The 27,351-nt window shown below is 48.0% G+C and overlaps 1 protein-coding gene across 6 annotated transcripts in view; it reads left to right on the forward strand.

Moving 5' to 3' along the window:
- The window catches only part of NOS1 (nitric oxide synthase 1), a gene marked incomplete at its 3' end in the record, with an annotated part of 181,260 nt that extends 154,399 nt beyond the window's left edge, over window positions 1-26,861 (forward strand). For 4 of the 6 annotated variants that reach the window (XM_083716851.1, XM_083716850.1, XM_083716855.1 and 1 more), the window contains 14 exons: window positions 498-556; window positions 1,601-1,717; window positions 2,714-2,888; window positions 3,806-3,944; window positions 5,124-5,202; window positions 5,865-6,058; window positions 7,405-7,574; window positions 9,952-10,162; window positions 11,990-12,077; window positions 12,253-12,374; window positions 14,473-14,621; window positions 15,954-16,148; window positions 18,122-18,240; window positions 22,075-26,861. In XM_083716851.1, the coding sequence (XP_083572977.1) occupies window positions 498-556; window positions 1,601-1,717; window positions 2,714-2,888; window positions 3,806-3,944; window positions 5,124-5,202; window positions 5,865-6,058; window positions 7,405-7,574; window positions 9,952-10,162; window positions 11,990-12,077; window positions 12,253-12,374; window positions 14,473-14,621; window positions 15,954-16,148; window positions 18,122-18,240; window positions 22,075-22,135 (1,878 nt within the window). Of the gene's footprint in view, window positions 1-497; window positions 557-1,600; window positions 1,718-2,713; window positions 2,889-3,805; window positions 3,945-5,123; window positions 5,203-5,864; window positions 6,059-7,404; window positions 7,575-9,951; window positions 10,163-11,989; window positions 12,078-12,252; window positions 12,375-14,472; window positions 14,622-15,953; window positions 16,149-18,121; window positions 18,245-21,918 lie in introns of those variants that run through there. The other 2 variants (XM_083716852.1, XM_083716853.1) reach the window with 2 other exon arrangements.
- Between the last annotated feature and the right edge of the window lie 490 nt (window positions 26,862-27,351).

Below are 27,351 nucleotides of genomic sequence, written 5' to 3' on the forward strand. Positions count from 1 at the left end.
TTTTTTTTATCAGTTGGAGCCTCAGCTTCAGGATCTGTCCTTCCAGTGAGCACTCAGAGCTGATTTCCTTAAGAATGGATAGGTTTGATCTTCTTGCGAGTCCCATGGACTGCAAGAAGATCAAACCTATCCATTCTGAAGGAAATGAGCCCTGAGTGCTCACTGGAAGGACAGATCCTGAAGCTGAGGCTCCAATACTTTGGCTACCTCATGAGAAGAGAAGACTCCCTGGAAAAGACCCTGATGTTGGGAAAGATGGAGGGCACAAGGAGAAGGAACGACAGAGGACGAGATGGTTGGACAGTGTTCTTGAAGCTACCAGTATGAGTTTGACCAAACTGCAGGAGGCAGTGGAACACAGGAGTGCCTGGCGTGCTCTGGTCCATGGGGTCACGAAGAGTCCAACACGACTAAATGACTAAACAACAAAATTTTTAACTTAATTCTGTTCAGTGTGCCTGTTCTCCCACATGTTTACATTTCCCCTCATTTCCCAGAAATTTGGCTGTGCTCTGATGGAAATGAGGAATCCCAACTCCAACCTCGAAGAGAGAAGGTGGGTGTGCTAACCCTGATCCAGGAATTATGAATTGCGTGGGTTGTTTGTTTTTTATGGGAACCCCAAGATCCATCAACCAGAGCCAGGTGCAAAAGAAAGCCAGGAACTGAAAGCCAGGGTACTTCTGAGCCTAGGGATTCGCTTTCAGTGCCAGAATTGATTTGAGCTCACAGTCCTTTTGTACACACACAAGTCCCAGTGGACTGGTAGGGTGGGAGGCTGGGAGCCCATCAGCAGGTGGCGCCAGAGCCAATAGCTGATGGAGCCAGAGCCTCCTCCCTGTTGAGTTCTACAAGGGCAACAATAAGACTAAAAGGGAAGGTGGCAGGCAGGTGGGCTCCAGCTAGCTGGCTGGTGACAGGCTGAGGCTGACAAGGCAGTGTCCCCTAATGAACCAGCCTGTCCTGTCAAGTTTTCTCCTTGACTTTCTTTGATTGCAGCAGCCTTATTCAGGTGTGTGCGGGGAGGTCATTTGGTTGCTGCTGCTGCTGAAGAACTAGGAGTCTAAACTCCTTGCTGCAAATCGCCAAGAAGCTTGGAATACAAAATTCCTAAGATGCTTTTCCACCAATGATTTCTCAACCAGCAATTAGGAAGCAGTTACCCTGAGCAGCCACTAGGTGTCAGGCGTCCACAAGAGTGAGCCTCTCCCTTTGACCAGCATAGTGGGCTAGTTCTTTGCATCTTGAGAACCAAAATAGATCTGTCCTGATGCAAATGATCAGATCTCCTGACTACTTTTTTAGTAGGTCTACTGGCACTATCAGTGGAGCCTACCTTACAGGTATGTTGTAAGGATTTGAACCTGGAACCTGCTGCATGCAAAGCAGACACTCTGCCACTGAGCTATGGCTCTTCCCTAATATAAAACAAGCATAGGGAGTTGTCTTATACCAGGTCCAGGCCGTTAATGCATCTAGCTCAGTATTGCCTACAAGCAGAAGTTCTTCAGGGTTTTAGGCAGGGGGTATTCCCAGCCCTGGGGATTGACCTACATGCAAAACAGAATCTCTGGCACTGAATTACCATCCTGTTTTGCAGGAGCTACAAAGTGCGCTTCAACAGCGTCTCCTCGTATTCAGATGCTCGGAAATCTTCGGCTGACGGGCCTGAAGCCAGGGACAACTTTGAGAGCACCGGTCCGCTGGCCAATGTCAGGTGAGCAGGGCGGGTGAACAGCGGGGAGTTCAGAGCTCACATTGCAATGCTGCAATCCAGCAGTGTCCAGGAGCTGGAAGACATAGTATAATCTTGCCCCAAGAGACAAATCTCACTCTCTGTCTATGGCCTTCTGTCGGGCTGACAGTGACCCCTGCTGGCTCTGCTTGGCTGTGCAGCCACCACCTCGATGTCTGCTTCCTTGCGTACAGATAGGGATGGGGAATTTTTGATTAAGTTCTCAGTGGGAGGCGAACCAACCCAATCTGCACTTTCCAAAAGAATGTGCAAACTGAAAACTCAGCCGTCCTCAGAAATTTGCAGATCTCTGGATTTCGCAATGCGGCTATCGAGTCTAGCTCCGTGTGCAAAAATGCATACAGTACGGCAAAGCATGCAGAAAACTGCATATGTTAGTAGGAAATAGCATACAAAGTGCATTCTGTTATTATGAGACAATCACTTTGAAATAAAGGGGCAAATATAAAGGAGAATGGCATATGAGTATGGGTAAGTAAAGGTAAAGGGACCCCTGACCATTAGGTCCAATCATGGCCGACTCTGGGGTTGCGGCGCTCGTCTCGCTTTACTAGCCGAGGGAGCCGGCGTACAGCTTCCAGGTCATGTGGCCAGCATGACTACGCTTCTGGTGAACCAGTGCAGCGCACGGAAACGCCGTTTACCTTCCCGCCAGAGCAGTACCTATTTATCTACTTGCACTTTGACGTGCTTTCGAACTGCTAGGTTGGCAGGAGCAGGGACCGAGCAATGGGAGCTCACCCCGTCACGGGGATTCGAACCCCAGACCTTCTGATCAGCAAGTCCTAGGCTCTGTGGTTTAATTCACAGTGCCACCCACGTCCGGTATGAGTATGGGTACATTAGGAGAAATCAACACTGAAATGCCAGTTTGTTTTCATGGGGTCTTTTAAAAAATAAAATAAAATTGAAAAAATGAGGAAAGTTGACTGATTCACCTCTCCTGCTGTCCTACAGATTCTCCGTCTTTGGACTGGGGTCACGGGCCTATCCCCATTTCTGCGCCTTTGCTCGCGCAGTGGACACGCTCCTGGAGGAGCTGGGTGGAGAACGCATCCTGAGGATGGGCGAGGGGGATGAGCTGTGTGGGCAAGAGGAGTCCTTCAGGACGTGGGCCAAAAAGGTCTTCAAGGTAGCCACCTTCTCTTCAGCCTCCTGCCAGGAGATGGGATTAGAAGATGAGGAAATGTTGGGGAGAGGGTATCTCAGAGCCACGAGGCCAGGCCAGTTGTAATCAACTGCTCACAGGCAATGGGTTCCTTAAAGGGAAGATGTTGGGCCATCACCTCCAAGCCATCAGAAATTTGTGGGAGGGTTTTGAACTCATAGCCTGGAGATTTCGATCTGCGCAAGTAAAAAGTGGTTTAGAAAGCTGCACCACCCTAGTGCAACAAATCCACCTCAAAAAAAGGAGAAGAGAAACTAATTTGCAGTTAGGAAAGTGTCGGGGAAAATTGGAACAAGGGCTCAGTAAAAGACCAGGCGTGACCTGTGGATGATCAATAAATGGGTTGTCTGAAGGGTGTCAGAAGCCCCTTGGCTCCATCAGGAACTGGAATTATTTGGCAGCCACAGGCACGAGAGGTAGGAGGGAGAAGGAGCTGGTGGGCTCTGACAGGCAGGCGTTTGGGAATGGATGGCAGAGACCCTCTCAGAGGAAGCAGCTCTGTCTGCTCTCTCTCCTGCCCCAGAGGCAGATTTAGGGGAGTGCGACCTGGACACAGAGCTGCAGGAGGCACCGCAACTATTATTTAGAATAGAGCGTGAGAGGCAGGGGGCGCTGAATTTTGGCATCACACGGGGTGTGGCTGAAATTTGAGACTCCATGGTCTGGCCCTGCCAACCCCCTCCGGGAATCACAACTAGGGCAGGAGAGTCCCGTGAGTGAGCTTGCCCTGCCCCGCCAACCGTCAGGACATCTTCACAGCTCTGCTTAGCCCTTTCCCCAAAGCAGAGTCCTGAGACGAGGGGAGGAAGCCTAGCTGGACACCTTTCTTCCACCCACCCAGCCTGCCTTGCTTTGCCTTGAGAACCTGGTTTGTCCTGCAGGCAGCTTGTGATGTGTTCTGCGTGGGCGACGACGTCAACATCGAGAAAGCCAACAACTCCCTCATCAGCAACGACCGGAGCTGGAAGAGGAGCAAGTTCCGCCTGACCTATGTTGCTGAAGCACCCGAACTGACACAAGGTACTGTGGCTTGCCGCTAACTTCCTGGTGGGACGTTTTCAGAGGCAGGACTCGACCAGGCTTGGCTACCCGGTAGCGGTTGCATGAGCGGAGAGGCGGTTGCTCACCTGGCTTCCCAAATCTGAGCATCGCTGCAGGTTAGCGGGAAGGAGAGGTGGCGGGGAGTTTGATGCGGTGCAAGCATGGTGTCGCATTAGCTCCGCTGCTGCTGCCACACCACCCTGAGCTCTTTGCTGCCTCACCTGTTGATGGCATTTTACCATTGTACTGTGGAGAGTGTACTAACTTATGGTCTGTGTGTGTGGTTTGGGAGCTGCATGGCCAGGGAAAAAACAATGCTGTTCAGGGTTGTAAAGACAGCAGAGAGAATAACTGGGTGCACTCTTCCCACCTTAGATCAAATCTATGCTGTCAGGTGCCATAAGAAAGCTGCACAGATAGCACAGGATAGTACGCACCCCAGAAATGATCTCTTTCAGCTTCTGCCTTCTGGAAGAAGGTATAGGGTTATAAAGACCAGGACTAGCCGCCTGAAAAACAGTTTCTACGCAAATGCAATTCTGGTTCTAAATGCAGCATAAGGAGTCTCTATAGTATATTGTATTTTAAAATGGGGTTTCAGAGTTTTTAGGGGGTTTTGAATGTTTTATGTAGATTTTCAATTTCATTGTTCTGTATGGGACAATGACAATAAAGATATCGTATACCTCTTCCCCTCTCTCCAACTGGCAGTGATGCTCAGCACTGGGAAGTGCGCTGAGCACCACTGCACTGCCGACACTTCCCTGCCGACTGCTACAGTGGTGCTGTAATAATGTTTTGTGGTGTTTTTGTACTTTTTATAATGTTGGATGTATTTACAACGGGGTGGGCCCAGGCATAGGCAAACTCGGGCCTCCAGATGTTTTGAGACTACAGTTCCCATCATCCCTGACCTGTTAGCTAGGGGTGATGGGAGTTGTAGTCCTAAAACATCTGGAGGGCCAAGTTTGCCTATGCCTGCTCTAGCCCCAGGGACTCACTATGGCCTGACAGGTTTCGCATTCTAGGCCGTATGCACCTTCTTTGATACTGTACTGTGCCACCTGCCCACCCGCCAGAATATGTCCTTGAACCACAGTCGTGACACTTGCAACTAGTCCCCGCAAACAGGACTAACCGACTTTCTTTCATTCGCAGGCTTGTACAGCATCCACAAAAAGCGAGTCTTCGCAGCCCGGCTCCTGGCACGTCAGAATCTACAAAGCCCCAAATCCAGGTAGGAGCTGCAGGCTCACCCCTGCCAAAAATGGCAAGTTTGAGAAGAACACAGCTTGATTAGGCCCAGGATCTATCATGTTTGCACTCAATTATGAACTAGTCCGCACAGAGCACCAAACCATGGTTCATTAAACCATCGCTTAATGTTATGTGTGAATCCTGACCAGTGGCTTAACCACAGTTTGTTCTCTGACAGCAAACCATGATCTGAAACCATGGTTTGCTGTCTGCTTCCAAACCTTGATTTGCTTTAATGATGGCTTGGTGTTAGCATGTGAACCCAATATTCTTCCATTTTGTTTGGGCCCCCAGACACTCACCAAACTATAAAGGCATAAAATAGAGTCACAAAAAATAAGGTGGGTCCTGAAAATACACATATTCTCATCCACCAGCCCCCAGGCTTTTGAGGGTGGTGGAACCACCAGGAGGGCCCCCTCTGCCCGTCTTGATGCTTGAGAGGGTCTTTGGAGAAGGAGGAGGCATTTCTGATATTTAAGGCCTGGGTCCTTTAGGGCTTTAGACACCAACGTGAGCCCAGAAACGAACTGAGAGCCACTACCTAAATGTGCTATGTGCAAGGTCTACCTAATATCTGTAGAAGTGGGGGGTTTTATCTGCAAAGAGCGGCACACCCAAAGCCTTCCTTACTCACTTTAGCCGCTCCACAATCTTCCTCCGACTTCACACCAACGGACACCAGGAGCTGCATTATGAACCCGGAGACCACCTGGGCGTCTTCCCAGGTAACCACGAAGACCTGGTCAACGCCTTGATCGAACGGCTGGAAGATGCGCCCCCTACCAACCAGCTGGTGAAGGTGGAGCTCTTGGAAGAGAGGAACACGGCTTTAGGTAAGGAGCAAAGGCGCTGTTGTTGTTTTTTCAGTTCTCCTGGTTGGTCAGAGTTGACTTCCTTATGTAGGAGCCATTCCTTGTTGCTTCAACATTTGTATTTTGCTTGCTTGGGTGCCTGCAGTAGAAGACTTAGGGTTGCATCCAACATTTATCAAATTTGGAGCAGGCCCTACAGAAATTAATGGAGATGACTAATGGAGGTTCATTAATCCCATTGGGTCTACTCAACGTTTCACCTAGTTGAAGGCAACCCTTTTTCTCCCTTCATTTTTCTTCCTAAAGTTGTTTTTTTTAGAAAAAAATAAAAAATTCAAGACTTCATAATGAAGTTAAAACAACAATCCAGTAAGAAATGGGAAATGAAATAAAAGAGTTGGGGGAAACGGTACCAAAAAAAAAGCCAAGGTAATAAATTACATTCTCAAGAGACTACACAATGCGTTAGATGTTACAACAAAAACTGACCTGATACAGAGAGAATACAAAACAAATGTTATGAATACCAAATAAAGCTATATTTCATCGGAGGTTGCCATCCCCACAATTGGCCTGTCAAACATGTAACAAATGGCCACCAAATGGAGGCAAAATCCATAGGTTTCGCTGAGCCCTGAGATGCTCTTAATTTATGAGTCCATTTCCCAGAAATGAGAATAAACATTACTTTATCGAACCAAGTATTTACAGCAAAGCTCAGGACTCCTTTCCGCCTTGTGAAATGGGGAAGGGAGCAGCTACTGATAGAAAAATGGTACGTGGTTTGCATATTCAGCCCCTCCGAAATTGATAAAAGGCACCGTTTTAGCTGCAGCCCAAGATACTCTTAATTTAGGAGTGAAGTGAGAATAATACAGTCTTTATTTTACATTTGTACAAGCAGCACGTTACAATCATACATCCGAATCCTCCGGCTCAGATTCTTGGAGTGCCTTATGCCCACCCCTTCTCCAACAGAAAAGACGTGGAATTTTCATGTGATGTCTCTGTCCCCTCCTCTTTAACACTCTCCTTTCCTGGGCAGACGGAACAGGCATTGCTTCACTGTCTGTGCCAGAACGTCTTGTGCGGTGTTGAGGCTCTGTTCACTCCTAAATTAAGAGTATCTTGAGCTGTCCCTCCTCCTGGCTTTCCCTTCTTTCCTCCACCGCCACTTCCTGCGCCCCTTCCTCTGCCTGTCTCTCCTCCTCCCCTTCATTCTCCGTCAATACCATGACCGTTCCTAACAGAAAAGTAGTAAGTGGTTTCCATCTTAAATCCATATTTGACCCATCCGAAATGGATAAAAGGCCACTTGCCCCGATAGACCAGCCTCAATGCAGGTCAACTGGCTTCTGTCTTGACAGGTGTCATCAGCAACTGGACAGACGAGAACCGCGTCCCTCCCTGTACCATCTTCCAGGCCTTCAAATATTACCTGGACATCACCACCCCTCCCACGCCAATCCTGTTGCAGCAATTTGCTTTGCTGGCGACCAATGAGAAAGACAAGAAGCGCCTTCAGGTTCTCAGCAAGGTAAGTCCGCAGTCTGGAAAGGGCTGCGAGAACCTTGCCCTGTATATTATGTACTTGTACAGCAGTACCTCGGGTTACAAATGCTTCGGGTTACAAATGCTTCGGGTTACAAACTCCTCTAACCCGGACATAGTTGCTTTGGGTTACGAACTTTGCCCCAGGATGAAAACGGAAACCGCGCACCGGCGGCACGGCAGCAGCGGGACACCCCATTAGCGAAAGTGCACCTCAGGTTAAGAATGGCTTTGGGTTAAGAACGGACCTCCAGAACGAATTAAGTTCTTAACCCCAGGTACCACTGTATCATGTTTGCAGGAAAAGCTGCAAATGAACTGTTTGAACTGTTGTATGTTCTCGTGGGGAGGGGGGGTTGCCTATTTCCTCCCAAGGTAAGGGAGGAAGTGACAAAGCTAAGCCTGGCAGGACATCTTACTCTATGGTATTAACCCCTTCCGGTACTAATTAGACTTAAGAGTGTTGGTTACACGAGGCTGATTATCCCACTGTTCTGTGATACAGCTCTTTGCCCCTCACATGCAGACTGATTCGGATTCTGCAATAAGGGATGTCAATCAATCCGTCCAGTCATGCATCACAACTAGGTCTTAATTGTTGGACTTGGCTGAGATGGCAAACTTAGCATGTTTAATTAGAGAAAAACCACTATTGACATTTCTTAAGGATTGGAAACTTCTTACGGACTTCTTTTGTGTGAGCAAGAAAATTAATTTGGAATATCTGGATTTAAAGATTGAAAAAATATTGGCTTATAGAAAACAGAATAATTGAATGTTAATGAGTGAATACTATATGTAGCTGACAAAGAACCAGAAGTCTTTCTATCTTTTTCCATTTTCTTTTCTTTCTTTCTTTCTTTCTTTCTTTCTTTCTTTCTTTCTCTCTCTCTCTCTCTCTCTCTCTCTCTCTCTCTCTCTCTCTCTCTCTTGCTCCTGTTCCTTTTCTAGATTAGGTTTTAAAAGTATTTCTTTTATTCTGGTGTATTATAAAAAAATATAGTTTGTATAAGGCATGAACTTTTGTATATCATTTGATAAGTGTCAATAAAAAGTAGGTGTATTTTTTAAAAAAACAACAACAACTAGGTCTAACTCAGAGCAGAGTTGCTGAAATGAATGAACCAAAGTTAGACACGTCCATGAAAGGCAAGACAATTCACCCTCCTGTTTCTTCATGCAGCATGTGGTTAACCTGTGGAACTCACTGCCACAGGAAGCAGTGATGGCTGCCAGTTTGAACATCTTTAACAGAGGGCTACACAAATTCGTGGAGGCGGATATCATAGCCTACCAGACATGATGGCTGACTCCATCTAAGGCAGCCTCTGTCATTGAATTCTACTCAATATTGATCCAGAGCAGATTCCAACATATAGTTAGCAGAGTAAAAACTTAAACATGTTGCAGAATTCCCAAAAAAATAGACCAGAGGCAATTAATATTTCATCCAACAGAGCTTTACTGCTACTGAAGGCAAATGAGCATAACGGCTACAAATCCAATACATTCAGGATTGGCACAGTCCAGGGCCGGATTTAGGTTTGATGAGGCCCTAAGCTACTGAAGGTAATGGGGCCCTTTATATGTCCAGCTGTCCTTTGTCAACAACAAATTGTCGCTGTTTTTGTGTGTTGAATATGTGCTATATGGTAATTTATGGACCTAATAGGTATCTAAAGCCACTTGCACATTACAAGTATTTTATCAACGTAACTGTTGAACTGAAATACAATTAAGAAGTATATTAATAGTGGAAAAAAATTTTTTGGGGGGGGCTAAGCTATAGCTTGTTTAGCTTATACGTAAATCCGGCACTGTCACAGTCCTTAAGAAATCCAGTTGCAGCAGACTTAATTTAAACTTACAATAACTTATAAGTCTAAAATTTTAACTCTAAGCATACTATGTACAGAACACCACACGAGAAGGAAAGAGAGACAGAAAGAGAAAGTGAAACCCAGGTTCCTTCTGGCCTCTTATTATAGTCAGCATGACCTTGACAGAAAGAGATAACACAGGCATCCCCAACCTTCGGCTCTCCAGATGTTTTGGACTACAATTCCCATCATCCCTGACCACTGGTCCTGTTAGCTAGGGATCATGGGAGTTGTAGGCCAAAACTTCTGGAGGGCCAAAGGTTGGGGATGCCTGAGATAACAGAACCAGTTGAAGCCAGCTGCACTCAGCTTCTCTGAAGGAACAACCCAAACATCATGAACTATCTGCTTGTTCCTTTCACACAGAGTAGCTTCCAGAACCCTCTTGAATGGAGTAGAAAAAGAAAGAGCTTTACACATCAGATCAAAACTCTCTGTAGTAAGAAATGCAACCTGACAGCTTCCTGTGTCCCATATGTGCAGGGCCTGCAGGAATACGAGGAGTGGAAATGGTCCAAGAACCCCACCATGGTTGAAGTTCTGGAAGAGTTCCCGTCCGTGCAGATGCCGTCCACCTTCTTGCTGACCCAGCTCCCACTGCTCCAGCCTCGCTACTATTCCATTAGCTCCTCCCCTGACATGTATCCCGACGAGGTCCACCTCACGGTAGCCGTGGTCTCCTATCGCACCAGAGGTAAATTGGGACCACAGCTCAGTGGTAGAGCATCACTTTTGTGTGTGGAAGTTGCCAGGTCCTCTAGTTTTAAGGCCTGGTGGGTGGCCACCACTAGTCAGCATAGACAATACTGAACTGGAAAGATAGATCAGTCTAAGGCAGCTTCCTGTGTTTGACCTTGAGCTGGAATTTTTTTTTAATTACAAAATTCGCATTTAACCCAGCTTTATGAGGAACGGTTGAAAGAGCTGGGTATGTGCAGCCTGGAAAAGAGGAGACTGAGAGGAGATATGGTTGTTGTTGTTTAGTCGTGTCCGACTCTTCGTGACCCCATGGACAAGAGCACGCCAGGCACTCCTGTCTTCCACTGCCTCCCACAAGTTGGTAGATTTGAGAACACTGTCCAAGCATCTCGTCCTCTGTCGTCCCCTTCTCCTTGTGCCCTCCATCTTTCCCAACATCAGGGTCTTTTCCAGGGAGTCTTCTCTTCTCATGAGGTGGCCAATGTCTTGGAGCCTCAGCTTCAGGATCTGTCCTTCCAGTGAGCACTCAGGGCTGATTTCCTTCAGAATGGAGAGGTTTGATCTTCTTGCAGTCCATGGGACTCTCAAGAGTCTCCTCCAGCACCAGAATTCAAAAGCATCCATTCTTTGGTGATCAGCCTTCTTGATGGTCCAGCTCTCACTTCCATACATCACAAGTTGTGGTGCAGTTCAGTCGGGGGGGGTGGTCTGCCCTTGTTGAGCAACATAAGAAGCTTCCTAATCCTGATCCCCCAGTCCAGATTTGTGTTGTTTTTTTTTATCAGTTGGGGCCTCAGCTTCAGGATCTGTCCTTCCAGTGAGCACTCAGGGCTGATTTCCTTCAGAATAGACAGGTTTGATCTTCTTGCAGTCTCAAGAGTCTCCTCCAGCACCATGGAGATATGGTAGCCATCTTCAAATATCTCACGGGCTGCCACATGCAAGAGGGAACAAGCTTGTTTTCTCCTGCTCTGGAGGATAGGACCTGAACCAATGGCTTCAAGTTGCAAGAAATGGATTCTGACTAAACATCAGGAAGAACTTTCTGACAGTAGGAGCTGTTCTGACAGTGGAACGGTCTCCCTCGGGAGGTGGTGGGCTATCTTTCCCTGGAGGTTTTTAAGCAGAGGCTGGATGGCTGTCTGTCATGGCTGCTTTAGCTGAGATTCCTGCATTGCAGGGGGTTGGACTAGATGATCCCTGATTCTCATTTCCTACTCTAGAATTCTATTATTTCCATAGTGTTAAGTTAAAGTCACTTATATACTTCGTCCACTGTTGAGAAAGGTTTGCTAGCAAAATTGACAATGAAACTAAGAGGAAGAGACGACAATAAATTTAAGGAAGATTGGAAGGACTTTATTGCATATATACAGAAGCAATGTACACAGGTTAATACATTAGCAGGGTTCTAGGACTACTTGTAACTTTATTATGAATGGACAATAAGTAATTTGAATGGTTTTTAAATTTACAATGGACATGTGGTATGCTGTTAAATAATGGAACAAAGGAAGGGACTAGGGGGGAGTCTATTTCTTCTGTTTGGTTTTGAATTTGTATTGCTGTTGTTTCATTTTTGTTATTTTTGGAAAATTAAAAAAAATATTATTTTAAAAAAGAAAGAGAAATGTTTGTGCCAGCAGAAATGTTGTCGCGCACACACAAAAAGCATAATCTGTTGTGCTATAAGTTTCCATTAGCGCAGAAATTCCTCTGTCATGCAACATTAAAATTCACGCATAGCAAAGAGCGTGTTGGATACAAGCCTTGTGTTTCCGCTGTAGACCTGACCCATCTTCTTCCTTCTGCTTTTGCCTAGATGGGGAAGGGCCAATCCACCACGGGGTCTGTTCCTCCTGGTTCAACCGGATACAGGCAGACGAAGTGGTGCCATGTTTTGTCAGAGGGTAAGATGGGGGGGGGGGAATTGAAAAAGTGTGGACAGCTGTGGAAAGATTGGACCAGATGACGCTCGGTGGTCCCTTCCAACTCTACACTTCTATGATAATAACACAGGGGTCAGCCTGCTAATGTGTGATCACAAGAGAACTCTTCTTCCTTTCCCCCTCCCCCCTTATGCAGAGCTCCCGGGTTCCACATGCCACAAGACCCGCAGGTTCCTTGCATCCTGGTGGGCCCTGGGACGGGGATTGCTCCTTTCCGGAGCTTCTGGCAGCAACGGCTCTTTGACGTCAAACACAAAGGTAGGTCCAGTCATCTACATGAGTGGAGCAGGGCTGGGTGGAGGCTGGCACATTAGGGCAAATGGGGCACTACCCTACACCTGCCAAACTACGCCTGCCCTCACCTGTCTGCCTTAATAATAATAATAATAATAATAATAATAATAATAATAATAATAAATTTATTATTTATACCCCACCCATCTGGCTTGGCTTCCCCAGCCACTCTGGGTGGCTTCTAACAAAATATTAAAATACAGTAATGCATCAAACATTAAAAGCTTCCCTAAACAGGGCTGCCTTCAGGTGTCTTCTAAAAGTCTGGTAGTAATTGTTCTCTTTGACATCTGGTGGGAGGGCATTCCACAGGGAGGGCGCCACCACCGAGAAGGCCCTCTGCCTGGTTCCCTGTAACTTGGCTTCTCGCAATGAGGGAACCACCAGAAGGCCCTTGGCACTGGACCTCAGTGTCCAGGTAGAACAATGGGGGTGGAGATGTTCCTACTTGCAACCAGCCCCAATAACATTGCCTGCTGGATTAGGACAGTGGCCCATCTAGTCCAGATGTCAGGGACTGGACAGAGGAGGAATGGTGGAGACCGACTCCTCCCCTTCTCCTACACTTCCCAGAGAAGAGGGAGACAATACAGTGGTACCTCGGTTGACGAACTTGATCTGTTCCGGAAGTCTGTTCTTAAACCGAAACCGTTCGTATACCGAGGCACGCTTTCCCTAATGAGGCCTCCTGCCACCAGGGCCCTTCCACTTTTCGGATTCTGTTCTTAGACCGGCGTAAGGTTCGCAAACCAGGACACTACTTCCGGTTTTGCGGACTTCGTAAACCGAATCGTTCGTAAACAGGACTGTTCTTAAACTGAGGTGCCACTGTATAGGTTTACAACAGTGGTTTGCAGAAGGTCATAGTTCAGAGGCTGCAGAGGGGGAAAGCTGGGAAATATTGGGAGGGGAACAGGAAGAAGAAGAAGAAGAAGAAGAAGAAGAAGAAGAAGAAGAAGGGGAGAGACAGCTGACAGACTTGGTGTCCTTAGAAAGCATTCCAGAGTCCCCTTCTCCCAGAAACCGGTGGGCATGGAAAGTAAGAGAACAGAAATCTCAGAGGCAGAAAGCACAGATCTGCCAACGTAGGGATGACGTATAATAGGAGAGACGGAGGGAGTGGGGCTTTACTCAGAGCAACGCCATTACTGCAAGAAAGGCACTTTTCAAAGCCCCTCTCTGTGAATACTGAATAAAAGACTTGGTAAGAACTCTTCTTGTTTATCTAATTCTTGGCTCCCCTCCATGGGAGGAATCGGATTCCCTGAAGCCTGGCACCAGCATCCTGTTCTCACAGTGGCCAGCCTGTCAGAAATCTGCAAGCAGGACCTGAGCATAAAAGCCCCCTCCCCTCCCACAACTTCTAGCAACTGGTATTCAGAAGCATTGCTGCCTCCAAACATTGGGGCAGAGCATAAAGTAGCCTTGTCCTCCATGAATTTCCCCAATCCTCTTTTACTGCCACCTAAGTTGGTGGCCATCACTGCCTCCTGCTGGAGGGACTTCTATCGTTTAGCTATGAGCTGCCTGAGAAAGTACTGTGTCCCCGATCCTTAACCTTCCAATATGCATTGGATGTCCACGATTTCTAGCGTTACGAAAGAGGAGGTCCAGGGAGGGATGGCACTGCCTGTCACCTTGCTGCTGCTCAGTCTCCTCCGCGCTCAGCAGGGAAGAGGGCAAAATTAGAGTTAGTTAGCTCTGGCTGTCGTTGGCTGCAGCGCCACCTACTGGTGGCCTCCCAGCCTTCTGCCCATCCTGCCCCAATGGACACCAGCTACCACTGCCCCCTAGAACGTCAAGTTCCCTTTGGGCACGGTGTGAAACCCCCTGCTTGTGTCTGATCACTTGTGTGGTTCTTTAGTCCATGTTTTGAAATAGCGGGTTGTTTTTTTGTTTTATATATGGATTAGTTGCCTCCTGCTGGCACGCCTAGGAGCTCAGCATGAGATTCTTAAGCTCAGGGTTGTGGGTTCAAGTCTCACCTTGGGCAAAAGATGACCCTCGTGGTCCCTTCCAGCTTTATTATATGTTTTGCATTCTCCCCTCCTTCCTTCCCCAGGGCTGAAGCCATGCCCCATGATGCTGGTCTTTGGTTGTCGACAGTCCAAGATTGACCACATTTACAAAGAGGAGACCTTGCTGGCGAAAAGCAGTGGTGTCTTCAAGGAGCTGTTTACGGCCTACTCCCGTGAGCCAGACAAACCAAAGGTAACCTGTGATCAGCAGTGATTCCTGAGCTAGATGATCCCTTGGGTCCCCTTCTGCAATTGTATGGTTCTAACCCACCTGCGGATGGATCAGATTGTTTCGCGCATGTGTTCATTCATTAGTCTGTCCCACCCTGTTTATGCTTTAAGCCATGAGAGACAGTGTGGTGTAGTGGTTAGAGTGTCAGACTAGGACCTGGGAGACCAGGGTTCAAATCCACACTGGGTCACATTGGGGCAGAGTCACTGACTCTCAGGCTAACCTATTGGTACTTCACAAGGTTGTTGTCAGGATAAAATAGGTGGGGGAGGAGAACCACGTACACCATCTGTAGAGTAAAGATGGGATATGTAAAGTCATAAAAAATAAGGGTTTGTTTCCCAAACCACTGAATATCTCCATTGCCCTCCTCTGAATCATGGGCTACCTGGAGTTGGTCACTTTTTCCCAGCCTAATCTACCTCAAAGGGCTGTTGTGTAGCAAGGGGAACAATGTCTGCTACCTTAAGCTCCTTCTGAAGACATTTTTGTTTAGGCAACTTTACCATGAGATATAACCCAATCATTTATGGAAGATCAATTTTGTAGAGGATGAGAGGGTTTTTGTAGTTTTTAGAGTTGTGTTAATGGTTTTAGAGTATTCTAAACCGATATAATGGTTTTTAGAACTTGCATTTTTAGGTTTTATTCTGTTTTTACCATATGTATCACTGTGGTGGCTTTGTGCTGCGAAGCAGTCCACAAATTTGTTAAAGAGATTAATGAGGTGTTATTATTTACACCGTTGTCTAAAAATATGTGTGCAAAGATTCCTCTTTAAATAGGTACTTTATCTGAATGCATGCATTCCTTTAAAAAAACACCAAACCCATAACAACACAGAGGTGTTTAAAATGCATTTGGAGCACATTTTTTTTGAGCCAAAAGCTGCATTTCAAAATTCAGAGAAGCGTAAAATCTTGAGGGAAATTGCATTCTGAGCCGTGTGGCAGTATGGGAAGTGTGAATTAGGTTGGCTTGCTTTAAAATGCAACCTAGATGACTCTTTTCCATCCCTAACTAAGTCCGAATCTTGTGAGGACTGTATAGGAGGATATTGAACCTACCGAATATGTGGCATAATTTGCATAATATGCAAAATCTGCAGGTTGCCCCTACCCTCCTCCCTTCCTCTTTGGGGTCAGCTCTGCAGTTCACTGGCCTGCCTGCAGGGGGCGCTGTGCTTCAAGGATGGGAGCCTTCTTCCGCAACATGAAAGCAAACACACACATACACACACACACACACACACACACACACACACACACTGCTGTCCGCTTTCCCTTCCCATAGAAATACGTGCAGGACATCCTTCAGGAGCAGCTGGCGGGAACTGTCTACAAGGCGTTGAAGGAACAGGGGGGACACCTCTACGTGTGCGGTGATGTCACTATGGCTGGAGATGTCCTCAAGACTGTCCAGAGCATCGGGAGGCATCAGGGCAAGCTGACGGCAGAGGAAGCCAGCGCTTTCATTAGCAAGCTACGGGTGAGCAGCCATCCCCACCGCCCAGCATGCCATGGGGGCAGCACATGGCGTCAGGCCCCCTGCCAACATCCAGAGCTGAAATCAGGTGGCTCCCAAACACAGGCCCCGCCTCCATCACTGCCCCTGGTGATTTTGCAAGGTCCCCGCGCAAGGAGCTTACAATCAAAAAACCAGCACGGGTCCCCTTGAATTTTAGCGCGCCCACCCCCAGGTAATCCCACTGTCCCCCCCAGGAGGGAGTAGCACCTCTTAGTTTCTGTTTCTCACTGTGCAGCTGCTGCAAGTCACAGGACTGTGTTTACATTTCAGAGACAGTCCAGGCTATTGGAAGTCTCACAGGAGACTAGAGAAACCTTAGTGGTTTCCTGTTTCCTTTGTTCCTTTGTTCAGTTGCTCTCTGCTTCCATAGAGAGAGGATGTCTTTTCTGTTCTGCGTAGCTAGAAAATAAATCTCTTTAAAATGTAGCTCATATGGTCTCATCCTTCCCTGTGCTGGGAATTCTGCTGATTGAAGAATGTGCTTGGAATCTTATCAAAGGCTCAGGCCATTAACTGTCGGAGGCGATTTCAAAGGCTCGGTTGAACGGAGTTCCAACAGCACCTACTTTGGGAACCTTCCTCTTCCCCCTCATTGCCGTGCCACCACCAAGACTTGGCTCTGAGCTTTCTCCCCTGGGGGGGGGGGTGTTCCCCAGCTGCTGTTTCCTTCCCCTTCTTTGCATCCAGACTGTCAAGGCCATGCATGAAGTGAAGGACATGAGGCAGGAGTTGGTAATGCAGGTGAGCTGTGCACAAGCAAGCTGCCAGCTAGCTCTGCGGAGGCTCTTTTTATTAGCACAATATGCAAAACCACTCGGGTACATTTCGGACTGTGACCTTTACACACCTTCCAATCCTGAGATTCAGGGGTGGTACAAAGTTATTTTGGCACCTGTTTCCACCACCATACATTCCTTGCATAATGTATGACTAAAGAGACAAAGGTCACAGACAGGGCACGGCAGACCACTAAGAGAGCAAAGGTTAGATAGAGGGCATGATGTTCAGACAGCTGTGGCTTTGTCTGCGGGTGGAAGTGTGCTCCACACCTGGTAGTCATTCCTTCACACGCACCCTCTTTCCCCAGAACATCCCCTTCACTGGCCTTGCCTCAGGCTCTCTGCGGGTTCTGTTTGCCTGGCCAGGATTTGTCGTCAAGCTCTGATAATGCTTCATTGTTCCCCGGGTGGAGATATAAAGAGAGATGTTTGAGAGAGGGGTGCTTGGACAGTAGCCTGCCGCACCGACCAAAGGGGGGGGGGATCAATTTTCCCACTGACATGTAGGGTCCCCGGAAGCTTGAACAGAAGAGAATGAGGCCCTTGGGATATTTTAAGTTCCCACACCCATTATAGTAGCCCTTGGCTGTCTTCTCTTCCAAGAAAGGAGATTCTGACTTTACAGTCGTACCTTGGTTGCCGAACACCTTGGAACTCGTGTGTTTCGGCTCCTGAACGACTGAAAACCAGAAGCAAGTGTTCCGGTTTTCGAACGATTTTCGGAAGCTGAATGTCCAGCGCGGCTTCCGCAGCTTCCGACTGAGTGCAGGAAGCTCCTGCAGCCAATTGGAAGACACGCTTTGGTTTTCGAACAGTTCTGGGACTCGAATGGACTCTCGGAACGCATTGTGTTTGAGAACCAAGGTACTACTGTACAAGAAAAGAGATTCGGGTTAAACATTAGGAAGAACTTCCTGGTGGTCGGGGGAACCATTTGACAGTGCAGTGGACAGCCTTGAAGGGTGGTGGGCTCCCCTCCCTTGGAGGTTTCTAAACAGAGGGTGAAGGGCCATCTTTCAGGGATTCCTTCATTGCAGTGGGGTTGGACTAGATGACCCATGGGGTCCCTTCCGACTCTCCACTCCTGAAATTAACTGTGCGTTGGTTTTTCTCCTCCTCCTTCCCACCTGGCCTGCCCTGCCCTGCCCCCTGCAGGATGACAACCGCTACCACGAGGATATATTTGGGGTCACCTTGCGCACGTACGAAGTGACAAACCGCCTCCGGTCCGAGTCGATTGCGCACATCGAGGAGAGTAAGAAAGACACGGACGAGTGAGTCGGGCCCGCTGGCTTCCTTTCCTTTTCAAACCGGTGCTTTTGTTTCCCCAGAAACGTGTGGGCTGGGCGAGAGAATCCCTTTTGTCCTTCGGCTGACGCCATCGCTCAAGCTACGAGCCAAGAGTGGGTGGGGATCACTGGGGAGCAGGCATGTTGAGCCTATAAGCTCTGCATGGAGAAGTTCCATCCCTGGGATTGCCGATTAAAACCGGGGGGTGGGGAGCCTCAAACCCAGGGGCTAAATGCAGCCCTCCCGGCTGCTCTGACCAGCCCTCAGAGCTTCCCCCAAATAGGCCACACCCCTCAGGAGTCCTGGCCTTTTTTTGCCTGGCCTGAACACACCTCTCGGACTCTGATAAATGCTTCTCGCTTGCCTGGAGAGAGGGGTGTGAGTAGAAACAAGCCTACTCAAGCCAGTGCGGTAGTCTCGTAATCTGGGGAACCAGGTTCGCTTCCCCGCTTCTCCACATGCAGCTGCTGGGTGACCTTGGGCCAGTCACACTTCTTTGAAGTCTCTCAGCCCCACTCACCTCACAGAGTGTTTGTTGTGGGGGAGGAAGGGAAAGGAGAATGTTAGCCGCTTTGAGACTCCTTCGGGTAGTGATAAAGCGGGGTATCAAATCCAAACTCTTCTTCTTCTTCTACTGCATGCAAGGTGAAATTTGCATTTGTTGCTCCGCCCACTGTCCCCTCTGGCCACACCCACCAGGAGGGTTTCAGCTGGAGGCAGCAGCGCTTCTGAAAACCGGGAGCCCGTGCTCTTGCACTTGGGTTCCTGCTTTTCTGGTTTCCCTCTCTTCCGCAGGGAGAACGGCAGGCTGTGCTGGGTGGGCCATTGGCCTGATCCAGCACAGGCTCTTTTAGGTTCTCATGCCCAGAAAGGAATGCAGCCCTCGTGCGTTCCTACCCCTGATCCAGAGAAAAAACCTGGGAAGCTACTGCCAAGTTGGAGTAAATAGCCCTGACAGTGGTGGCTGGTGTCTATTGGGAATGGTGGGGCAGAACTTAGGGGAGCTAACAGCAGGTGGCGCCAGAGCTAACGATACGCAGAGTTCTAGTCACCATTTCCTACCTGCTAAGTTCTGTAAGGGTGGTACTGAGACTCCCATTTGCCCTAGTACGGCATCCCCAACCTGCGGCCCTCCAGATGTTTTGGCCTACAACTCCCACGATCCCTAGCTAACAGGACCAGTAGTCAGGGATGATGGGAATTGTAGTCCAAAACATCTGGAGGGCCGAAGGTTGGGGGTGCCTGCCCTAGTAGGTCAGCCTCCACTCTGCCCCTCCCATTGCCTGCTACCCATCCCGTTCAACTGGAGATAGGAACAAAAAAAACTGCCTTGGGCTGAGTCCATCTGCTTCAATATTGTCTACACTGACTGGCAGACGTTCTCCGGGGTTTAAGGCAGGGGACATTCCTAGCCTTATCTGGCAATGCTGGGGATTGAACCTGGGACCTTCAGCATTCAAGGCAGACACTCAGCCCTTGAGCTATGCTCTCTCTCTCCACATTAATTGATCCTCCAAGACACCCTCAACTATTTTCTAGTGTTCCAAGTAAGTGAGAAGGGAATGAGATCCACTGTTGTAATATTTTGTGCCTTCTGCTGAGCTGGTGGCACCAGCTGACCTAATCCCAACCCAACCCTGCCACCTACTGTCCAGAAATGGTATCAGCCATTCAAAGAGGCTTTTTTTTGCCACATAGTAGCTTTCGCAACATACATTTAAAGCAGATTTATACCGCTTTAGCTGCTGCGGCTTCCCCTGAGGAATCCTGGGAGATGTAGTTTGTTAAGGGTGCTGGGGATTGTGGGCCTTTGACTGCAGAAGAAAGAGGCAGGCAAGAAAGGCTTATTCCATGAATTAAACTTAGGAGCTAAGCCAATGGTTTGGTTCACGCATCGTAGTAAGCCAAACTATGGCTTAGGTCACATCCCACACCATACATTTAAAGTGCATTTAAAGCACATCACGTCTCCCAAATACTCCTGAGAACTTACCCCTCACAGTGCTGCAGTTTCCAGTTCCTTAATAAACCACAGTTTGCACAGTATATTTTTGCTAGGGCAAGTGTTGCGCTGCATTCTTTTCTTGTGCAATGGTAAAACTCAGCCATCCACTACAGCAAAAGCCCCTTGCTCTAGTAGACAAGTGGACTCTGGATATGGCCCCTGGTTTGGACAGGTCAGGCTCAGATACAGTTCACGATAATTATACTGCTACTGGTGTGGGGGGGGGGGGGCGTGTATTGCTTTATTCTTAAATGTGATGGTTGTTTTTTAACCCAGGTATGTAAGCAGCCTAGAGATGGTTTGTGTTAGGCAACTAATAAATAACAGCAGTTAATAACGATGTATTAATTTTATTTGCCTTGTTTGAAAAAAATTCCAGAACTAGAATATGTAATAGCCATTCAGTTCTAAAAGGAACAGAAAAGACACCCCATGGGGGAATTGGCGAGGACATTTCTCTCGTGTTTAAGGTGTGGGAATGTTCAGGGATGCAGGAGAGGATATATTGTTTAATGACATCTTGCATTAGCAAGTTCTATATCTTAGCAGAGTAACATTCCTCTTTAAATGCACAGCAGTTTGCTTATTGCAGGCTTGTCTGAGCCACTCAGTATAAGATTCCTGATAAGTTCCCTTCTTGTCCCTCTTAAAAAGAATAGACACGACAGTCTTATTAAAGTCAATATAAAAGTAGTTTACTCACAATCATTCAGTTCACAGTTGGATCCCTGAAGGCAGACTTAGGTTACAAAACTATATACACATGTGGAACTATCCCATAAGGGAGTTAGTTCCTAAGTGACTGCGAACAGGCAGTCACTTCTGCTAACACATGGAAAATCAAAATGGAGAAGAGACAAAGGAAGGAGATGTGCTCCCTTGCCCAGGTTAAGCCTCACACAGACACACAGGCCTGTGCAGAGGATGCTCAGGAGGAAACAGGAAGTTAGACTCCTGGCTGGTACAAAGCATAGCATGTCCATTCTAGGAATGTTGTACTTGACTGCTCTGTTTTTCACATCCCACATAAGGCAGCTGCTTTGTGGCACTGCTTGGGGCAGGTAGTCACACAATGCCAAAACGTGGGGTTATGCAGCAGGGTCTAGCTGTGATTTCTGCATTGCAGGGGAGTTGGACTAAGTGATCTAGGTCCCTTCCAGCTCTAGAATTCTATGATTACAGTGGTACCTCAGGTTACATACACTTCAGGTTACAGACTCCGCTAACCCAGAAATAGTGCTTCAGGTTAAGAACTTTGCTTCAGGATGAGAACAGAAATTGTGCTCCGGCGGCGCGGCAGCAGCAGGAGGCCCCATTAGCTAAAGTAGTGCTTCAGGTTAAGAACAGTTTCAGGTTAAGTACGGACCTCCAGAACGAATCAAGTACTTAACCTGAGGTACCACTGTATATATTATGTGACTGCATCCCTGTTTAGTAGCCAAAGGGAAGCGCTGCCCACTAGCCCAGCATCTGGGGTGAGCAAGTGTGTACGATGTTTTCCGTCCAACTAATAAAAGGAAGGCATTTAAGCCAGGGAGTGCATAACTTGCGAAGGGCGAACAAAATGCACGTGAACTCGAGTGGAGGCTGCGATGCTTTTTTTACATGCCTTACCATGCGTGTGTGATCTCAGCTCTAACCGACGGCTTTTTTGCAGGGTGTTTTGTTCCTAAACGTGACCGCGTTGCGTTGCCCGAGGCAGGAGGCCGAGCCAGGCAAACCGCGGCAGCTCCAGCTGCTCTGCTCCAGCCCTTGAAAAGGAGAGGGGTCTGGACCTTGTACTGACACGTCCGCATCCGCTCCTTTCCTCCAGGGACTTCCGCCAGGCCCACAACAAACGCTCGTCTGTGTCTCGTCCTATTGTTGTGTCCTGAAGGATGTGTTGTTGACGCTTGGATAGCGAGGGAGGAAGAGACGGAGGACAATGTTGGTGATATTTCTCTCCCCTCCACACCGCCACCCTCTTCTCGCGTCCTGTGGCAGTTTATTTTCCTTCTGTGTGACCTCTGGAATCTCCCACCGTGGCACGATGGCTTTGAACACAACCTGCAAGCAGCTCCGGCAAAGACACACAACGTCCGCTCGTTCATGACAAGGCCGTCTTCATGGCTGCATGAAACCACCACCCTAGTGGTCGTCATCTGCATTTTGTGTGTGCGTGTGTGTGTGCGTGTTCTGGGGTGGGTTTGGAGGGTCACGGTCAGTTGCTGTTGAGTTACGCAGCAGAGGAACGCAGAATCGCCGCTCTTGTCTGTTTGCCAAAATCTCTGCCTAGCATGATTTGCTTCAAGCAGTGGGTCACTCTCTCCCCTGTCCCCTCCTGCCACTGCCCCTTTCATTCCTGCAATCTGGCAGGGGGGAAGAGGGGAAGTATGGCGGGCAGCTCCTCCTGTGGCTTTGTTCTTGTGCAGCCTCTCGGTCCTTGCATTCAAGGTGGGACTGGCCTTCGTTGCACAGATAATGGTCGCACCTTCGTACGGCATACCTGCTCAGTCTCTTAACGTGATGCACTGCCCGGCCTCCCTGCTCCCTTCCCTGCACCTTCCGCAACGTGTTTGAGCACTGATCCAATGGTCGCAAAGTCAGCAACACAGCTGGATATGGCAAGCTGGGTGGGCTGTAACCAACAGACTGCCAGGAAGCAACTGTGGGTCATCAGGCACTGTGGCTAAAACACTGCTAAGAGTATGAATACACTATTAGGAATCCAAGAAGGTTTCCCTTGTTAAATTCATGCGATGTGCTTTTCCCTTTACTCCTCAGACAGAGAGAGAGAGAAAGAAAGAATGAGGATGATACCAATGGATCACTTCTGTAGAACCATAGAACTGAGATGGGGAATCTGTGGTCCTCCAGGTGTTGATGGGCTATGACTCCCATCATCTTCTGCTGATTTTCCATTCAGGCTGAGGCTGATGGCAGTTGGGATGGGGGAGAAATATGATCCAGTTCACATTCGATGCTGAGCTTACCTACTTCACACTTTGCCAAACAGTATGCAGACTGAAACATCACTGTATGTTGGGAGAAAATGCAGACTTGTTAGGAGAAATTCGCATTAAAATTCTGGTGAATTTTCACAAGAACAACAACAAAATCACAAGCTGAGATGGTAACGTGGAGGGATCTAATTTAAGAATGAGAAACGGAGAAAAACAAAAAATGACATATTCACCCAACATCATGTCCAAGACCATGGGTAGGCAAACTAAGGCCCAGGGGCCGGATCCAGCCCAATCACCTTCTAAATACGGCCTATGGAATCAGCATGTTTTTACATGAGTAGAATGTGTCCTTTTATTTAAAATGCATCTCTGGGTTATTTGTAGGGCCTGCTTGGTGTTTTTACATGAGTAGAATGTGTGCTTTTATTTAAAATGCATCTCTGGGTTATTTGTGGGGCTTAGAAATTCGTTCATTTTTTTCTTCAAAATATAGTCTGGCCCCCCAGAAGGTCTGAGGGACAGTGGACCGGCCCCATGTTGAAAAAGTGTGCTGACCCCTGTCCAAGACCATCTGGTGGGCCACAAGTTGCCCATCTTTGCAACAGACCAAGGCCAAAGAGGACACAGGAAGGAACAGGCAGGCTACATTCATGAACTCTTTCTGATGGCTTCCAGAGTTCTCCAGTTACAGAAAATGATTGACTATTCTGATACATCTTTTGCTCCATCAACACTGCTTTTCTAGTCTCAGAATAAACCCAGGGCATCCCCTTCCTTCCTAGGGAGAGAGATGGATCTCTCAGCAGTAAAAAGCTGAATTACTTCCAGTAGGAAACAGCTGGATCCTAAACTGTTGCCTTCTCATTGAAGGGTTTTGCTGTCAGTGCCAAAAACTCTGTGCTTTCTCGCTTGGTGTTTCCTTTTGCTTTGTGTAAAAAGGACAACATGGGGAGCTGCCAAGGCAGGGGCCTGGTGTCTGTCACAAGCTCTCAGCATTTGTGAGATGCTAGAAGCTGCCTTCTTCTGATTCGGAGCAATGGTCCATCTAGCTCAGTATGGTCTACACTGGCCGGCAGAGGCTCTCCAGAGTTTCAAGCAGGGTTTTCTGCTAGCCCTCCCTGGAGAGGCCTTTGGGTGATTAAACCTTGGACCTCTGCCACTGAGCTACAGCCCTTCCCCAAAGGTTGACGGTGAATTCCCTTTGCCCACCTTAAGACTCCTTGAAGCTTATAGACATTTGACCATGAGCTTGGCAGAGCAAGACAGCAGTTTCCTTGGAGGCCCAAGCATGTGCTTTTTGCATGGGACACATTGCTCTCGTTGGTAACAACATCTGAGCCATGACAAAACCTTGGTTGGGTTTAGGTCCCCTGGTTTGATTCACGCTACCGTCTTACGCACCAGAGATGTGGAAATATTTTCTAGACCGAGGGCCGCATTCCTTGTTTAGCAACTTTCTGGGGGCCACATGGTGGGTGGAGCCAGGGGCGAAGTTGGGTGGAGCAGCATATGCAAATTTTCCCTTGGCATAGTAAGCTACTTTCTGCTCACGCTCACACACCCTTCTGTGACCTCCTTGCGGAGAAGCAAGGGGCAGCCACAGAGACTTCAAGGACACATTCAAAGCAGGAGGAAAGACCCATGGAGTGAGGGGCAATTCCTGGGGAGGGTCTCAAAGGCCAAAGAGAGACTTGGAGGGCTGCATGTGGACCCTAGGCCAGAGGTTCCCCACCCCTGCTATGCACACCTGGAAGTAAGATGAACCATGGGAGCTTCCTTCTGAGTAGACAAGGATTGCATTGATTTGTAAGCGCAGGTGCAAAACTGGTACAACCAGGTGGCTGTTGGCTGGAATCCTTAGCACGGGGGGGGGGGGGACTGGGGGCCTTGCGGATGCCTCTGACTCCAACTCCCATCAATCCCAGCTACCATGGCCAATGGTCAAGGATGGTGGGAGTTGTAGTCCATGGCGAGAATCCCCCACATTCTGGCTCAATCCAAAATCCCATGCATCCCCACAGACACAAAGTCTTGGTCATGCCATGCCTTTGCGATCAGATAACAAGCGCAGCCTCTTGCCTCGCAAAAGAATAGAACGGAACCACCACACTGTGATAGCGTCGCATTGTTTCCCCACATCAGGTGACCCAGACACACACTCAGCTGCTAAGAGGATCCCTACCCCACCCCACTTTTAAGATGGGTGAGTGTAACTGGAAGTCCGGAGCGCCAGCCAGCTTATTGTTTGTGAGTCAACATGCAAAGGCACGTGAACGTTTGTTTGTATCCCGTGTGGATCGTCGGTCTCTCGAGAGGTTGAAAAAGCAACCTGCCAAAAGTGGGAGGAATTGTAACAGGCCAGATCATAAGGAGAGGCAGCAATAAGCCCACAAATAGCTCAGTTTGTTCAACACCCATGCTCAACAATAGCACCATCACCAATCAAACACTAGAAGGCGATGCTAATTTGTGAAAGCTGTACAAGTTCTCCGGAAGAAGATAACATTACCATTGAACCTCTTGGATTTTGCCTGCTCCATTCTGCTCCCCTCGGAAAAGGAAAACATAAAAGGAACCAACCACACTTTGCTCTAGTCCTTTTCAGTGAAAGCCCTCTTGCCTTGCTCTGCTGCTTGTTTGTAGAAAAGGAAGTGCAGTTTCATCTCACAGGAGAGGTTTTCCAGGCTCCTACTACACAAAAGGAGCGAGAGAACAGCCGTATTCAAGGGGGATCTTTGTTCTATGAGTTGATGCTTGTGTTTTGTCACGAGGAGCCGTTCCTGAGCTGTGCGCAGCACGCTATGTCAACACCTAGTGGCAGAAATCAAGCATTACAATGGCAGCGTGCACATTTCATTTTTTTCAATCCACATGTTCCAGTGCAGAGGGGTTGCAGATTGAAACAGAAATGTTCCCGTGCAGAGATGGTGCAGACTGAAACGGAAATCTGTACCCTAACCCAGGCTATTGAATGAACCCTGTATATTGATTGGGAAAACTCTCCTCTGCTCCCTCCCATTGACTTCAGCAGGTTAACTTAGACCTAAGTGTCCTCTGGATCAAGCAAGAACAAAAATGCATTTGCCTGTGTAGGGCAATAATATAATATGGGTGAGTACAATCCTGAATGTGTACAGGTCTCCTAAGCAGCTGCTAATGTGACCAGTTTCCTCTCCCTATTCTTCAGCTCAGCTCCCTTGTGTCACCGTGCCTTTTATTATTATTAATATTATTATTATCATCATCATCATCATCATCACTGCCATTAATAAACAACTGATGAACAAATTACAGTTGCATTCCTTGGTCTGGATGGGCAGCCTGGTTCATTTTGAACACCACACAAAGGTATGATAATTTGGAGGGTGGGGGCGGGCAGGTCATATTTAATCATATCAGTGCTTTAAGCGGCCGGAAACATTTTACGTTCCTTTACCTCCGAGCTCTTGATGCTGCCAAGTCTCTGCCGTTTGTACAATATGCTCAGCACCTTTCTTCATGGACTGACTGCTGTTCTTGTTTGCGAGGTATCCACACTGTTCTAAAGCATGCACCTTCTTTCTGTATAGTTCGGATCTTCTGGTTTTATGGAATTAAAAAGAAAAATACTTATGCCTGTTTGCATTGCAATCAATTAAAAAAAAGAAGAAGTGAATTGACTCCGTTGTCATCTTCTACTTTGTCTTTTAGGGCCTGCCCAACCTGAGGATCATGGTTCATACTACAATCGGGCTAGGCATTCATTATTCCAGTCATTTATTAATTACTTATCCATCGCTTTAGGGGGCGAAGCCCACCTTACTTTCCACACAGTGCCTCTAGGCCCCCAATGTGGCGTGACTCTGGAGCAACGCTATGTCAGGGGCTCAGAGGCATTGTGGGGCAATTAAAATGGCTGGTCCCAAAGTCGGCACTTGCCAGACAGACTTTGCTGCTTCAGAGCCTGCAAGCTGTTCACTGTCTGCTAAGGCAGAGATGGGGAGCATCCCATCACCCTCCATCATGGCCATTCCTGGATGCAGCTGACGGGCTTGGAGGAAAACAAGTTCCCCACGGCTGCTCTAAGGGAAATCCTATGGGAACTTCCAGTGTTCAGTGAAGGTAGGCATAGAACTGAACAATGGAAGAGCTCAAATGGAAGCCAA

Source organism: Podarcis gaigeae (assembly GCF_964106915.1).
Source record: "Podarcis gaigeae genome assembly, chromosome: 16".
NCBI lineage: Eukaryota > Metazoa > Chordata > Lepidosauria > Squamata > Lacertidae > Podarcis > Podarcis gaigeae.